Source organism: Lissotriton vulgaris, chromosome 10 (genome assembly GCF_964263255.1).
Source record: "Lissotriton vulgaris chromosome 10, aLisVul1.2, whole genome shotgun sequence".
In the NCBI taxonomy this organism is placed as follows: domain Eukaryota; kingdom Metazoa; phylum Chordata; class Amphibia; order Caudata; family Salamandridae; genus Lissotriton; species Lissotriton vulgaris.
In genome coordinates, this window is record NC_141698.1 from 222,929,972 (window position 1) to 222,947,605 (window position 17,634).

The following is a 17,634-nucleotide window of genomic DNA, read 5'->3' on the forward strand; positions in this document are numbered from 1 at the left end:
AAAGCTTCTTTTAACCCCTTCCCTGCGGGGCATATTCCCCCGCTGTCCTGGGGGGAGGTGGGGGGGAGCATGCAGCGCCCCGGTGCTCATGACGAGCTCAGCTGGTCATGAGCCACGGTGGTCGTGTGCTCATAACGAGCTGATCTCGTCACACTCATTTCTTTAGAACGATCGCACAGCAGGGGAATTTGCCCAGCGTGCGAGCGTTCTAACCGTCATGACGAGCTCAGCTCGTCATGAGCACACGAGCACCGTGGCCCATGACGAGCTGAGCTCGTCATGAGCATGGAAGGTGTTAAGACTCACCAACAAAAAAATAATTGAAATTGTTTTAAACACTGCACTGATGCTCAACAGATGACCAGTCACTTTCGGAAACCTCCCATGCTTATAGTCAAAACGCATACATAGAGGAGGTTGTTCACTAGCGGCTGGTTGGATGCAGAGACTGACCGAAGGCACACCCCTGAAGACCTTACATTGTCGGGGTTGCTTGTCTGCAGCAGGCTAGGATAAGGGCCTGGCGCTGTGTCCAGACAATGCTATATGTGAACAGAAGTGTTGGATGCCCATGATGGGTTCGGACATTTCAAGGTCAAAGGCCAAGCCCTGTAGCGAACTTGCATTGTGCATTTTAAAAGGACGTGCACCGTGCCAAATGAGTCCATGACAGGTGAATGAAGTGTGTTCACGTCAATGAATAAACTCGCAGTTAAAGGTTGGCTATAGTTCAGTGAATACCAACTAATAAAACCCCTTAAATTTGCCAGTTATGGTAAGCTAGTACCAATTGGGGCTGGCTCTAATCAGTAAGGCTGAGCCTGATATATTAAACATCAGAAGATAAATGCCAATACTGATACTCAATTTCAAAACAAAAGTTAATAACCAATGTAAAGACCACAGTTCAATACTTGTAAGTGCTAATAAATAGCTGTGTATTCTGAAATATTGTGATTGTACACAATTTATAGATTAATGCTGCAGTTCAAAACGATATTGTATGACAACAATGAAAATCAGGACACAAAAGTGGAATAAAACCTCATGCATACCATCACTCATAACTCTTCAAACATAACTCAATCAAACAGCTTACATTCAAACATTCAAACTAGGTACCCCACACAATCTGGAGGGGCAATACACCAGTTGGTGAAGTACTAGGTCTGCTACAAAAATAAAGAGCATTCCTAATGTTCTAAGCAATACACTATAAACAATTCAGTTGAATCATAAGATTTTGAGCGTAATCATCAAAATTCAAGTGTAAAACGCAAATCAAGATGCAAAACAAATAAGCACCAAGACGCAACCAGCAGACCAAACGGCCTACGCATTTCGAATCCCTATTGCTCTCAGGATTCTCTTCAGGGCCAATCAGCTCTGTAAAAGGAAACAGAAAAAAACATATGTCTAGTGTCTAAAAACCAAGAAAACTTACGAGTGCTACAACACCTAGGCAAAACTCCAGCTTACCAGTCTATCCTTAGCCAATAGGTCGTGTTCACAGAGGTAGACTCCTGGAAAAGTTAGGAGTGGGAAAAAAGAAAGAGAAAGAAAGAGGGGATTTATCAGCAATGCATCCTTTCAAAACCCTGGTATCCAAACATAAAAAGGTAGATGGACATCATGACAGCTGGCTTACCTCAGGGTGAGTGCACCGTGTCCTCAGCTTGCTGGTATCATGTCCTCAGCTCGCTGGAGCGGAGGGAAAATGGGGGGACCTAATGCAAGAAACGAACTGTCATTGGCCTGATTTCTTACAAACAACGTGGAAAATTCCAGCAGGGTGTGCCAAGGGCTTTGAAATTGCCCGAAGAGTGTAAGCACGGCGTAGTCTTACTGTTAAAGTCCTCGCAGGGCGACGCGGGTGAAGCAGTTGTAAAGCGTAAAATTAAGCGTTGCGAATTAGTTGGAACCGGGGCACTACACTATTAATTTCTTCATAGTGTGGTGCCCCGGTTCCAACTAATTCGACAACGCTTGATTTACTACTTTACAACTGCTTCACGCTGCGTCGCCGTGCGAGGACTTTATTGGTAAGACTACGCCGTGCTTACACTCTTCGGGCAATTCCAAAGCCTTAGGCGCACTCTGCTGGAATTTTCCATGTTGTTTGTAAGAAATCAGGCCAATGACAGTTCGTTTCTTGCATTAGGTCCTACCATTTTCCCTCCACTCCAGCGAGCTGAGGACATGATACTAGCAAGCTGAGGACACGGTGCACTCACCGTGAGCTAAGCCACCGGTCATGGTGTCCATCAACCTTTTTATGTTTGGATACCAGGGTTTTGAAAGGATGCATTGCTGATAAATCCCCTCTTTCTCTTTCCCTTTTCCCCCTCCTAACTTTTCCAGGAGTCTACCTCTGTGAACACGACCTATTGGCTAAGGATAGACTGGTAAGCTGGAGTTTTGCCTAGGTGTTGTAGTGCTCGTACGTTTTCTTGGTTTTTAGACACTAGACATATGTTTTTTTCTGTTTCCTTTTACAGAGCTAATTGGCCCTGAAGAGAATCCTGAGAGCAATAGGGATTCGAAACGCGTAGGCAGTTTGGTCTGCTGGTTGCGTCTTGGTGCTTATTTGTTTTGCATCTTGATTTGCGTCTTTACCCTTGAATTTTGATGATTACGCTCAAAATCTTATAATTCAACTGAATTGTTTATAGTGTATTGCTTAGAACATTAGGGAATGCTCTTTATTTTTGTAGCAGACCTAGTACTTCACCAACTGGTGTATTGCCCCTCCAGATTGTGTGGGGTACCTAGTTTGAATGTTTGAATGTAAGCTGTTTGATTGTGTTATGTTTGAAGAGTTATGAGTGATGGTATGCATTAGGTTTTATTACACTTTTGTGTCCTGATTTTCATTGTTGTCATACAATATCGTTTTGAACTGCAGCATTAATCTATAAATTGTGTACAATCAAAATATTTCAGAATAAACAGCTATTTATTAGCACATACAAGTATTGAACTGTGGTCTTTACATTGGTTATTAACTTTTGTTTTGAAATTAAGTATCAGTATTGGCATTTCTCTTCTGTTTAGTTATGGTAAGCAGCGCAAAAAGCATATCATAACTCAGGTTGCCAACCTATGCTCATTGCATTACTTTGCTGCTGGCACAGGAAAAATAAGTTGTCTAGAAAGGGGCAAACACGGCCAGTGACATGAGCTATGGTGTGCAATTCTCAGCTACCACTGCTTTCAGTAGGCCTACTACTGTCATAGGTCCGCAGTGCTTCATCTGACTGAGCCGGTGTTTGCCGGTGGAGGCCACCGCCATTAATTTTTGGGGAACAGCACTTGTTTTTCTGACTATGACATTTACCAACAGAGGGAAAACACATAAAACAGAAATCCGAAGAAGGAGAAATGGGCCAAAAAGGTCACATGGGGGCGTTGGATGAAGGGGCTGAGAGGGTCTGGCAGTAGATTAAAGAGGCATGAGGTGGATTTAGAGCTATGAAGCCTCAGAATTCGGCGCACTGACATGTAATTGCACCGTCCGCAGAGCTTTGAGCACAGGCACTTATACAAATTAAGCATTGTATCCAGTGACAGACAGACCAGACTGTCATTTTAATATGGAGGGAGACTGGCTGGAAAAGAATAGACATATGCTGGCCTAGGTATATATATTGTGCAAAAGAACTGCAACAATTTTCGAGGAGTTCCCAGAAGGGACTGCATAATATGCAGCTCCTCACTCAACAATTATGCAGAGGAAGGGCGCACAATCCGTCGAATATTTGGTCACCTTACTGTACTCTAGCCTAACACCTATTTTACAGGAATTTCACGTCCCACTCCTTGTAGGCCGCAACAGCATGAAGCAGCCTAGGTATGATGGGGTGGACACCCACGGTCTACTTATCAAATGTGCAGCCTGGAAAGAGTTCACAGCCGTTCAGTGGAAAATTAATTTCCCCTGATTCATTTATTCTCCAGTCGTGATTCCAAGTTTCATCCATTTTTGGAAGCCCTGGCTGCAGGTTACTGGTATTGTACTACTGAGAATAAACAGGGTCCACACTGCTGTGTCAGATACTGCAAACCTGGCAGCCGCTCCTAGGTGGAAACAGATAAGCGACGACCAAACAAACATAGTAATCGTAACTATTCTGAACCGACAAATCAGTGTGGGCCATACTAGGATTTCCATTAAACATTAATAAACTAAAAGAAATGAGAATTCTGGGGTTTGTCTCAAATGAAATACAGTTGCCCAATCATTGTCTTTAAGAACACAGCAAATGATTGGAAAAGTACTCATGTATGTACAAGTATATATGCATGAGACAACATATCTTTCATATGAAGGAAATGTAGGTCAATGAGTTGACTAATTTACTCCTGAGATCTGTGTTGAACCTCCTAATCACAGATTCAAACCTCATGAAACAAGCTGGCTCTGTGGAGCCGACGGGGTGGAGGGAAACTGAAAGCGAGCGAATCGCGCGCTGCCAGCCGACGGGGACAGGAGATGTGCATGAGTACAGTGTGCACATCTGTCCGCACGTCCCATCTCCTGTCTCCCTTCCAGCACCAAAGCGGCAACAATAGAGTCTCGCTATGCACTGCGTTCGCTAGCGAGACCTCTCGCCAGGTGCCCAACACTCATTGGGCTCACGGGGCTTCGGAATCAAGCATCCTAGGACCGGTTTCTGGCCCTTCTTACAGCACTCGTTCAATGGTTGGAAGAATTAGCCACCCCTAAAATATTTTGCAGCCCCCCCCCCGAAATGTAGCTCTAGTTGCCCGCCTGCCTCTCGCTATGCGCTGCGTTCGCTAGCGAGACCTAAAAATGGACACCTATGTTATACTTATGACGATCACTTCCCACCCCAAAGGCATATGGGATCCCCTGAAGCGTTATCTTCTTTCCGAGGATTCAAAGTCAGAGACCGGAGCAGGGAAGCAGCAGCACACAAAATGAAGGATGCTCGACGGAACACGAGGAACCAGAACATGACAGAGAGGATGGAAGTGAAGTGCTGATAATAACTGGCTCAGAGATTGACATCACAGTTCTACGCCAAGACGAAACCAGCCAACTTGATTCATTTTCTGTCTGTAAGTCAGAACAATATGTGTCATAGTCTGTTATTGTTTAAGTCAGTGTTTCCCAAACTGTGGTTCGCGGACCCCCAGGGGTCCGTGAGACATTCCCAGGGGGTCCGCAGGACTCGAGTGCCTGTTGTCGTAGTGAAATATGAAACGCCCATGCGTCCTCACAGCACCCAAGAGCTGTGATGTTGGCGCAGGGGCGGCAAGACCACAACAATACAATCGGGAGGCGGGGGCAGCGAATGGGCAGTCAGGGGGGCGGGCCACAGATGTCACAGCGGTGGGGAAACGAGTGGAACAGAAGGCAAAAGGGGCACAAAAACAAGGAAAAAACGAGTGGAAAAGAGGGCAGAAAGGCACAAAAAACAAGTGGAACAGAGGGCAGAAGGGCACAAAAAACAAGGGAAAATCGAGTGGCACAGAGGGCAGAAAGGCACAAAAAAGGAGTGGAACAGAGGGCAGAAGGGCACAAGAAAACGAGGGGTAACAGGGCAGAAGGGCACAAAAAACGAGGGAAAAACGAGTGGAACAGAGGGCAGAAAGGCACAAAAAACGAGTGGAACAGAGGGAAGAAGGGCACAAAAAACGAGGGAAAAACGAGTGGAAGAGGGCAGAAAGGCACAAAAACAAGTGGAACAGAGGGCAGAAGGGCACAAAAAACTAGGGAAAAACGAGTGGAACAGTGGGCAGAAATGCACAAAAAACGAGTGGAACAGAGGGCACAAAAACGAGGGAAAAACAATTGGAACAGAGGGCAGAAAGGCACAAAAAGAGGGGAAACGAAAGCAGAAAGGCAAAAAACGAGTGGAACAGAGGGCCGAAAGGCACAAAAAACGAGGGAAAACGAGTGGAACAGAAGGCAAAAGGGCACAAAAATGAGGGGAAAACGAGTGGCACAGAGGGCAGACTGGCACAAAAAACGAGTGGAACAGAGGCAAAATACAGAAATATAGGGCCAGCTAAGAACAGAAAGCAGAACGGACAGAGAGGCACGGGGGCAGCGAAGGGAACAGAAGGGAAAACCGGGCAGAGACACGGGTCAGCAAGGGAAAAGACCAGGCAGAGAGAGCACAGGGACAGCAAGGGGAACAGAGGGAATAAAAAGGGTGCACGGACTACGTACAGGCAGTGGGGGAAGACAGACAACAACAGTCACAGACACAACAATGAAAATACAGGCAATACAATAAAAGCAATAAAGCGTTGAAAGGCACATGTGTATAGGTTACCGTTACTTGGCAGGCAGGTAAAAATAGATGCAGCCAGGATCAGCAGTAGGATTTTCATGCTGCTGTCTGATTGCTCACTTTCCACAAGCCCTTGGGTGAATTATGTGTGCTGTCAAGCTTTCATATTCAGACATATCAAGCTCTTATTCTGTGTAGCCTTTGCAGTTTGTTGTGGCAAGGGACGGGGCAATGGTCATCCTAACAGGAGAGGGTCATATCAGGTGCCACGCAAGCCCTCTCTGAAATATGCATTAATTGCACTGCTCACCCCTTGGTGGTAAAATGTTGTTCTGCTGTCTGTCACTAAAGATTATGTCTAACAGGGGTTTATGGTAATTGGCATAGCATTGTTCCATGATCTCGCTGAAACAATATGCCTCCTGTGCAGATACCTTCCTGCCATCTCTTGCACTTCCATGATGAACTCCTAATATAGACCTTGAATTTGCTCTGTACACTGGACACATCCCCTTGTGCACTATCTTGTTAGATTTTTCACAATGTTTGTTGCTCCTTGGGGCATGTCTTTATTATAAAATGCTTCATAATTGTATAATATTTTAGACCTTCTTAAACTGTGAATAGATAAAAATGCTAACAATTCACAATCATTCAACCTGTTGCTGTAAGGAAGGGTCACCACTCCAAGGCTCTGGAATGAGAATGTAGAGGTGGTGCTATGACTGAGAGCAGGAGACTTGTACCACTAAATAATACACTGCTGTATGCATACATGTCCATGCCAATAGACCCAATGCAGGCAGTCTCCCTCTTGAAATTGCCTCTGCTTCAAAAGGCATTTTTAAAAAGAAATTTAAATTGTACAAATTGCTTGGTGGTCCCGGGCTTCCAGTAGTGATTCAGTGGGGGTCCTCAGGAGTAAAAAATTTGGGGACCACTGGTTTAAGTAATTGCAAGCTGAAATATCTAAGGAGGTTTACTTATATACATAGTTCTGCTCCCACTTGTACTTGATTATCTGTATGTATTAATTACTACTTAAAAACTAAACAAAGTTTAAAAAAAAAAAACACCAAGCACAGATGGCTGTAGGGATTCATGGAGTGTGTGCAGGTCAGGCCAAAGGGCACTTCATTTATCTAAAGGCACAGCCGTTGCGTTGAGAACAATTTTAGATTTTAATCATTAGATGATGCGCCCAAGGGGACCATACACCCTGCATACACGGACTCTTTTGAAGGGCCCAAGGCAGAACACAGTAGGCCTGAGTGGAATATTGGCTAGGTGCAGAAGTGTATTAAAATAAAACGTAAAAATTAACAGAAAAAAAGAGACTTAGTTAAATGAAAGTTCTGCTTTGTCACCAATAATGTTTGTTATTAAAAAGATTCCCCTAAAAAACTAAGTTATTCAAGTTGAAGCGAAGGTTTGGTGATTATGGTATGAAACCTGAAACCACTGAGAATCCTGATAAAGACGGATTGATAAACATGCTGTGTAATGTGTTTATGGGTCACATCATCTAAACTGAGAGGAGACTTTATACTGAGCTTCTCCCAGGTTCATTTATACCCTCAAGTAATTGTTCGTGAAAGCAATATTGACCTTGTGCACTGAGCTTTTCCTTTATTCCCATTTGTTGTTAAAGGGTTACTTTCTTAGTGTGTGCAGTAATTAGGATAGGCTGTACGACTAGACCAGTTAACGAGTAGTGTTGCAGTCGGAGAGTTGCACCATGAATTTCTGTTACATTGTTTGCGTTAAGGTTTTTTTAAAGGAGTTTTGTTCCCGGCAGGTTGGCACAAACGAGTAACTGCGGATTTTGGAACTAAAATGAGGAACTGGTACCAAATGCCCAACATATTCAGTGAACAGGATAGGCCCAAGTGTTGAATGGCGAAATGGTTCCAGATAGACTGACGAATACATGTCATTCAGATCTAAAAGATTTTACTAGGTACCCAACATATTCAAGGGATGAATGGTATCCAGCAGTAACCTACTGCAGGGCGTGTTAGGTTACACTCACAAGAAAGGAAGTACAAAACATGCACAGCCGCCCCATAGAAGAGAAATTGAACAAGTATGCCTGGACAAATGTCCACGGCCTTATAGATGTATTTCTGTTGCTGGGTGACGGGTGACCAACATTGCCAGCCTTTAAGGACCTAAATAAGTACCTATCCTGAAGTAGAGAACTTCCCCACCCCCACAGACCCCAAAACGGCTGTATGTAATAATAGCTTAGGTACCTACTGCTAACTGACCTCTGATAAACAATAGTGAACGCTCTGAGGATGCCTCAATTGGGGCCTCCTGGAAGATATTTAGACTTTTAAATGCTAATTGTTTGATGTCAATTTTTCCTTTAACATTTTTTAATTCTTACTACAGAATGTTTCGGATTTTTTGCTAAAAGGGCCTATTTCCCGGGAGTTCTACTCTGAAAGCATCTTGCTCACAAACTGCGTGTCCCCTAAGAGCTACATAATGACTTTGTCTCTCATATAACAATGTGTGAGTTCTCGAAGCTTACCATATTGTGCAGAGCCCCATGAGAAATGTCAGCCGTACTCACTTTGTGTGCCCAAACAAGAAACATGCACAAGGGATTTTTTAATCTCTGTGACAGCATATAGTCAACCCTTACCATTGTGCACATTATTACCATGAAACTGGAAAAACGTGTATCTTTCTCATATTATGTTAAGTACTTCAACCATATATCAGTGTGCATGTCTCCATCAGAAACATGACCAGAGTTCTCTTAGTCAAGCAAAGGTGACTCAAGGCTAATCCCACTGTGTATGTCTCTCACGATGAGACATGCTAAGAAAGTCTGTACACCAAAAATCAACAGTGTGCCAGTCCTTTCACACAGCCTACATTTGGATCATGAGAGCATACCATAGTGGTCAAATACCTCATTGACGCACAAGTTACTACTTGTGTAACGATATATCTGTAAGAGACATTAGTTAGTGATAGATTCCTTACCTTAGAATATCCCCATGCGCCAGACTGGATCCGGAAATTTTTGCGTAGCAGTACCCTTGCGCGTCGGTAGGCGTTGTCAGCGGCTACGCGTCCATCGTCGGCGCCGTGATGAGTCGTCGGAGTAATTAGACGCCGCCTCCGCGTGCTGACGTCAGTTCTTAGACGCAGCTTTTCCACGCCAGAAATGCAGAGCTATGCTAAAAACCAACACTGGTGCCTTGAAACTAGGGCCCTGAAAGGGGATGACCTTAACCCGAGATATCGGTTCGCAGAACGGGGAGGATGGGTGGGTCGGTAAGGAATCTATCACTAACGAATGTCTCTTACAGATATATCGTTACACAAGTAGTAACTTGTGCATCTGAAAGAGACACGTTAGTGATAGATTCCTTACCTTATAATAGATACCCCAGCAATACCAACCCCGGTGGTGGGTCTGCGAACCAATAATCACACCAGAAAGTCCTGGAGGACGGAACGGCCAAAGAAGCGGTCCCTCCGGACTTGGCTGTCCAGGCAATAATGTCTTGCAAATGTGTGCAGCGAGGCCCACGTAGCTGCCTGGCAAATGTCCTGCAAGAGCAATCCTCGGCCCAGCGCAGTGATAGTCGTTGTGGCATGAGAGGAATGAGCCCTCAGTCCAACAGGGGGTTCCTTCTTAGCCAAGGAGTAGCACGCCTGGATACACAAGATGATCCACCGCGAGATGGTCCACTTGTGTACCGCCTTTCCCTTCTTGGCGCCCACGTAACCAACATAGAGTTGGTCATCCACCCGGAACTGGCGTGTGCGATCTAGATAGTAAGAGAGCGCACGTTTTGGGTCCAGACGGTGGAGCCTCTCTTCCTCTCTCGAGGGATGCGGAGGCGGAAAGAAGGTGGGCAAGGTGATGGACTGCCTGATGTGGAAGGCTGTGACTACCTTGGGCAGAAAAGAAGGCCTTGTCCTCAACACAACCTTGTCCGGATGGATCGAAAGGAAAGGAGGTTTACAGGATACAGCCTGGAGCTCACTCACTCTCCTGGCAGAGGTGATGGCTACCAGGAAGGCAGTCTTCAAAGTAAGAAGGCGGAGAGGACAGTTGTGAAGTGGCTCGAAGGGAGCGCACATCAGAAAAGTAAGAACCAAGTTCAAGTCCCACTGAGGCATCACAAAGGGAACAGGAGGGAATGTATGTGTGATGCCTTTCAGGAATCGATTAACAATAGGGGACTTGAACAAAGAAGGTTGATCAGGCAGCCTCAAAAAGGCTGAAAGAGCAGAAAGGTAGCCTTTGATAGTGCCCAGAGCAGAGCCCTGCTGGGCAAGAGAAAGAAGAGAGAAGAACCTCAGAAAGAGAGGTAGAGAGAGGATCCACAGCCTTTGCTGTGCGCCATACCACAAATCTGTTCCACCTGCAGGCAAATACCGACTTTGTGGAGGAACGCCTGGCTGCCAGAATGATGTTACAGACTTCAGAAGGCAAGTCAAATGGCCTCAACTGTCGCCGCTCAATCTCCAACCATGGAGGTGGAGACTGGACAGGTTCGGGTGGAGGACCGTCCCTTGCTGCTGCGACAGAAGGTCCTCCTGAAGAGGCAGACGAACCGGGGGATCGACTGACATACTGAGTAGCTCGGGATACCAGTACCTTCGTGCCCAGTCCGGAGCCACAAGGATGACTTGTGCCCGGTCGCGCCTGATCTTCTTCAGGACTCTGGGCAGAAGTGGTATAGGCGGAAAGGCGTACAACAGACCGCAACTCCACTTGCGACGAAAAGCGTCTCCGAGCGAGTGCCGCCTCGGAAATTCTAACGCGCAGAACTGATGACATTGCGCATTCTCTTCGGTGGCGAATAGATCTAACCAAGGCTCTCCCCACTGCAGAAAGATACCTTGCGCCACATCCGAGTTCAGATGCCATTCGTGATCCATCAGGCACCGGTGGCTGAGTTCGTCCGTCCTGGAGTTCAGAGAACCCGCCAAGTGTTGAACCACTAGGGTCACGCCCTGATGTTCCAGCCATTACCTGAGGCGCAGAGCCTCCTGGCAGAGGGTCCACGACCCCATCCCCGCCCTGGTTGTTGCAGTACCACATGGCGGTGGTGTTGTCCGTGAACACCTGCACTTCTCTCCCTCGGACAGAGGGGAGAAATGCCTTCAGTGCTAGACGAATCGCCCGCAGCTCCAAAAGGTTGATATGGAGCCGGGACTCCGCTGGATACCAGAGGCCTCTGATCTCCGCCTCTCCCATGTGGCCTCCCCAGCCCTGGAGGGATGCGTCCATCACAACTACATGCTCCGGTTGGGGAAGGGAGAGGGATCTACCGCTGCCCCAATCGCGGTCCGTGAGCCACCACTTCAGCTGTCTCGCAGTGCCCTCCGAGATCAGGACATGGTCGGACAGGTTGCCCTGATGCTGGGCCCACTGAAACTTCAGGTCCCACTGCAGAGCCCGCATCCGCCAACGGGCGTGATGCACCAGAAGGATGCAGGAAGCCATCAGCCCCAGAAGCCGCAGCGTTAACCTGACCGCAACTCGGGATAAAGGCTGAAAGATTGGAATCAGAGCCTGTATATCCCGAACCCGCTGTTCGGGTGGGTAAACCCGAAACTGCGCCGAGTCGAGAACCGCTCCGATGAACAGGAGCTTCTGAGAGGGGCACAGGTGTGACTTCGGCACATTGATGGAGAACCCCAGCTGGTGCAATAGGTCTCCCGTCGTCTGGAGGTTTATGACGACTATCTGGGGCTAGCCCGCCTTCAACAACCAGTCGTCGAGGTAGGGGAGGACTGAAACCCCTAACCTGCGCAGATGAGCTGCGACCACCGCCATCACCTTCGTGAACACCAGTGTGGCGCTGGTAAGGCCGAAGGGGAGCACGGTAAACTGAAAGTGCTCGGGGCCTACCGTGAACCACAGGTAAAGCCGGTGGGCCGGCAGGACGGAGATGTGGAAATAAGCGTCCTGCAAGTCCAACGCTACCATCCAGTCTCCTGGGTCCAGGGCAGCTAAGACCTGAGCCAGAGTCAGCATCTTGAACTTCTCCTTCCATAGGAAGCCGTTGACGTTCCGTAGGTCCAAGATAGGGCTGGGAGTAGCAACCACGTCCTACTTCCGGCCCAGGAACGCGCTCGATGGCCCCCTTGGCCAAGAGGGCCGAAACTTCCTCCTGCAGAAGCCGCAAATGATCCCCCGATACGCGGTGGTGTTGCAGTGGCATGGCTTGAGGAGTCGTCTCGAAGGGGAGGGAGTAGCCTCTTCGGACGATCTGCAGCACCCACCTGTCCGAAGTGACAGTGCGCCAGTGAGAGTGGTGATGGCCAACCCTGCTCCCCACTGTCGTCACGTGGGCCGAAAAGCACGGACTCGGAGGGTTTAGAGGCAAATGCTGCGGGGGAGGGTGTGGACTAGCCTCGCCGTTGTCCTCAACCGCCTCCACGGCGATTTCCACGGCCGCCACCACGCTGGATGTTAGTCTGCGGCGTGTGGCTGGCAGCACATGTGGGGGCACCCCTTCCTTGGCCACGAAAGGAGCGAAAGGCACCCTTTTGCTGGCGCGGGGCCGAGAGGCCCAAGGACTTGGCCGTAGCCCTGGAGTCCTTAAAGCGCTCAAGTGCATGGTCTGCCTTGTCGCCAAAAAGGCGACGGCCATCAAACGGCATGTCCATCAGTGTGTTTTGGACATCGGCCGAAAAGTTGGTGGACCTCAACCAGGCGTGGCGTCTAACCGCCGCCGTAGTTGCCATCGCTCTACCTAGTGAGTTGGTGGTATCCAGCCCACACCGGATAGAATATTTGGCTGCATCCCGGCCCTCCAGAAGGGCTTGGCCGAGTTTGGCCCGTACCTCCAAAGGACATTCTGGCAGCACTTCCGCAACCATATCCCACAGAGAGTGGGTGTAGCGGCCCAAGAGGCATACGGTGTTGGAAGACCGCAATCCCAGACTAAGGGAGGAGAAGATCTTTTTACCGTACTGCTCGTACCTCTTGGATTCCCTGTCCGGCGGAGCCGACGGGAATGCGGTCTGGGAATTGGATGCCTGGATGACTTTGCTCTCGGGGGTGGGGTGGATGGACAGGAAACATGGGTCGCCCGGGGCCGGGCGGTGGCGTCTGGCCACGTTCCTATCTATGGGTGAACCCGTAGCGGGCCTGGACCAAGTGCCCAAAAGAACGTCGGTCAAGGCCTCATTAAAGGGCAGCAGAGGCTCGGCCGAGCTTGACTGCGGTTTAAGGACCTCAGTGAGGAGGTTAGTCCTGATGGCCGCGACGAGGAGCTCAAGGCCCAAGGCCTTGGCTGCCGTCATCAACAGCACACTGTAGGTTGCCCCCTCCTCCGAAGCCACGGTAGGAGGTGAGACAAAACCAGTGTCTGGTGAGGTGTCCAGACCACTGGCATCCCCAAGTCCACCTGTCCAGTCCTCTTGAGACTGACACTCTCGGGTCAGAGGGTCCTCAGACCCCTCCTAATACTCATCACCCATCCCCTGATAATCAGGGTTGTCAATTGATGGGGCCGGCTCATTGAAGTAAAACTCCCCAAGCGCCGTCGAGAGCGGCGCCCTGCGGCGCCGCTCCGATGCCGGAACCGGGTCGAGGGAGGCATCGGGGACGGCGGCGCCGGAGGTGACACCTGACGGACCGACGCCAGGGGGGGTCGTAAGGTCCACCGGCGATGACTCAGATCCCGAAGCGGATCCAGTGGGGTCCTGCGGCGCCGGGCACGAAGGCGTCGGCGGCGTCGGGACCATGAGGAAGCGCTCTATCTCCTCCGGCGTCGCGTCTCGCCCAGGGACCGGAGGGTGTGGAGCTGGACGCGGCTCTCGCGACTCCGACGGAGGCGTGTGGGCGGTGTCACCCTAACCCCCGGCCGCGTCGCTCGAGCGGCGGGGGGAGTCAGAAGAGCGATGACGCCTCTTCGACTTCTTGTGTTTCTTACCTGACGACGACTTCGACCCGACCCGGAGGAGTGGTGCGGACTCTCGGAGCTGTGGTGGCTCCGACCCCGCAACCTGTCCCTCGTCCTCCCGTGGGTCTGGGACCTCTCGCGGCACGGGCCGACTGCTGGAGTTCAAGTCGCCTGCGGGACCGCTCCCGTCTGGCTTTCGAAGACAGGGCCCGGCAGTCGGGGCAGGCCTTGTCGACGCCTAGACAGAGTAGACACCGACGGTGAGGATCATGACCGACATCGTGCGGTCGCAATCCTCGCAGTGCTTAAATCCAGGCATCTCTATGGCACCGATCGGAGTCGTTCGGCTTCGAAAAGATGATCAGAATGATCCAATAAGTTAGTCAAAAAGTGACTAGAAGTACTGCTTTTTCCAGATCTGCGCTTGCTGGCGCGGAAAAAAGAACGGACGTCAGCACGCAGAGGCAGCGTCCATGTACTCCGACGACGTCATCACGGCGTCCACGACGCCGACGACGGACACGGAGCGGCAGCCGACGCCTACTGACGCGCAAGGGTACTGCTGCGCAAAAATTTCCGGATCCAGTCTGACGCCTGGGGATATTCTAAGGTAAGGAATCTATCACTAACGTGTCTCTTTCAGATATTGCACATTTAAGCCTTACCACAATGCATTTAACCACCATGGGAAGCACGCCCACAAGACCATACATTTCAGCTTTAACATTGTGTATTTCCAATCCTTAGACCAACTAGGGCAGCCTCTTACCCCATCGATGGTGCTGACCGGATGGGGTTTTCCACAGCCCATGTATCCCTGGACTTCCTGGGGTGACTTTACGGGCAGGGGAGCTCAGGAGTGGCAATAGGCCGTCGCCTTCCTGCATCAGTGCTTCTGGTGATAGGTCCTCACTGCGGAGCCCGAGAGTCTCGCCTCTCCCCCATGAATAGTGATCTTCCACCGGAAGCACTCGAGGCCTGCGATCCAATGTTTCATGTTCTGTCTGCACATCACTGGACTGCTCCAAATGATTATCAATGGGAATAAATTGGCCAAGCACCCTGTTGGTGTCTCCTACAGGTTTCTGTTCTCTGACACGAACGCATAGGGTAGCATTAGGTGTTAGCCCCAAAGATTCCAGGGTGCAGCAGTGTTCAGCTGCACTAAATATCTTCTTTGGGAAGGATTGGAGCAGGTCAAAATTTTGCAGCTCTGGATGGAGCCGAGACACGTGTTCTATTACCTTGCGCAGTGGCGAGTGTGCAGAGAAGCGCTCACATATTGAGTCTCCTGAAGGCAGGCGAATCTACGGAAATAAAAGAAACAACAACTAAGTCCTTGATCTACATGTGACTGGTGAACTTGGAAACTCTTTAGGCCAGGATCAAGTCTGAAAATAAGATATTTACCTCTGTTTTTTTCTCTTTTTTTTGTTTGATCTATTTATTACATTTTAACACGAGGTAATACAATTGAAATCATATCTATTACCACATAGAACCAGTAGGTAGTTAGCAAGATAGGAAGCCCAGCATAACATTACAAGGACATGATGACTCGGATTAAATCAATTCGAATTCAACAGAATACCATACCCCAGGGCACATACAATGTAAAAGTGGGAAAAGCAAACAACCCAAAAGAAACACAAGCATTTGCAATGCAATAGGTCTCGCATTAGGAAAGTTTGAGCTATTGGTATTGTAAATGACACATTTTTTAATTGTGTGTTGGTTTTGAAAATAGCAAAATTAATAGCTTTGTCATTTACAATGCCAATAGTTATAACTTTCGCAAATGTGACACCTATAGCATTTTAATGCAATATGTGTTGTATTTACGTGACTTAGATGTATTGATATTACAAATAACAATAGCTTTTAATTTTTTAAATAATTAATACCTAAATAAAAGTTATTGTAATTTATAATGGCAATAGCTTAAACTTTTGTAAATAACTTTTGTGAAGATTATGTTCAGTGTATTTTATTGTGACGAAAATCCAAGAACAGTAGTGAAATATTAACATCTTTTTGTGACATTTGTAATAAAGCTTGAAACATTGAGAGAACATATTTGAACCAGTTGTTGTTGAATGGTCGCACAGATTGATGCTGTGGCGGCGCGGAGTGATGTTGTGTTGGCGACGAGTGATGTTGTGACATTCAGTGATGCTGTGGTAGCGCATAGTGATGTTGTGGTGCCCCTGAGTGATGCTGTGGTGGTGCTGAGTTATGCTGTGGTGATGCGATAGATAGAGTGAGTGCGATAGATAGACCGATAGATAGAGTGAGGACAATAGATAGAGTGAGGGCGATAGATAGATCAGAGTGAGGGCGATAGATAGATAAGAGTGAGGGCGATAGATAGAGTGAGGGCAATAGATGGATAGAGTGAGGGCGATAGATAGACAGATAGATAAGAGTGAGGGCGATAAGAGTGAGGGCGATAGAGTGAGGGCGATAGAGTGAGGGCGATAGAGTGAGGGCGATAGAGTGAGGGCGATAGAGTGAGGGCGATAGAGTGAGGGCGATAGAGTGAGGGTTGAGGGCGATAGAGTGAGGGCGATAGAGTGAGGGCGATAGAGTGAGGGCGATAGAGTGAGGGCGATAGAGTGAGGGCGATAGAGTGAGGGCGATAGAGTGAGGGCGATAGAGTGAGGGCGATAGAGTGAGGGCGATAGAGTGAGGGCGATAGAGTGAGGGCGATAGAGTGAGGGCGATAGAGTGAGGGCGATAGAGTGAGGGCGATAGATAGATAGAGTGAGGGCGATAGATAGATAGAGTGAGGGCGATAGATAGAGTGAGGGCGATAGATAGAGTGAGGGCGATAGATAGATAGTAGTAGTGTAGTGTAGTTCCTAGTTTCCCACTAGGCCCTGCGCATTGGAATAACATAAACAGTAGTATCGACGTAGAAGTGCGGATCTTCCAGGCCTCTACTGACTATGCTAAACTTAATTGGGTTTGTTACCAACTAGCTCAGAGGTCACTGGAAACTTTCTTCTCTGCATAGGAAGTGATCAGCTTCCCTGGCACAGACAAGAAGGGATTCAGTTTTCCAACAACCGTGCAACATGACAACTTTGCTCCTCAGATCAAGAGTCAATCTCTAGGGTCGTGTGAAACAATAGACAGTTATTTTACTCAGTCAGGTTAGTGCAGATTACTTTCACAATATGTATAGAATAGAGAGACGGGCGTTTGTCAATAAAGGGTTAACATTTATTGAACAGTCTTTCTTCTCGTACAAGAGAAATGAATTGCCACAATTGCAAGACTTGTTATTATAAAAAGTACGTACAGTAAGATAAGTATTGCGAAATAATACTGTAAAAGCATTGATATGGTTCTTAGCCATACAATGGTTTAAAAGTAATAAAACATATATACAGTCATATATACATTAGGCTAAAATACTCAACTGGTGCTTCTAACTACGCCTACCCCAGTGTACCTGACCTAAGCCTAATACTTGG

The 17,634-nt window shown here is 48.2% G+C and overlaps 1 protein-coding gene across 4 annotated transcripts in view; it reads right to left on the minus strand.

Annotated features, from left to right (window-relative positions):
• Positions 1-17,634, minus strand: part of LOC147685008 (uncharacterized) — a 2,279,237-nt gene that overhangs the window by 1,433,601 nt on the left and 828,002 nt on the right. For all 4 annotated transcript variants that reach the window (XM_086940905.1, XM_086940907.1, XM_086940908.1 and 1 more), the window contains one exon: positions 14,925-15,462. In XM_086940905.1, the coding sequence (XP_086797031.1) occupies positions 14,925-15,462 (538 nt within the window). The remainder of the gene's footprint in view (positions 1-14,924; positions 15,463-17,634) is intronic.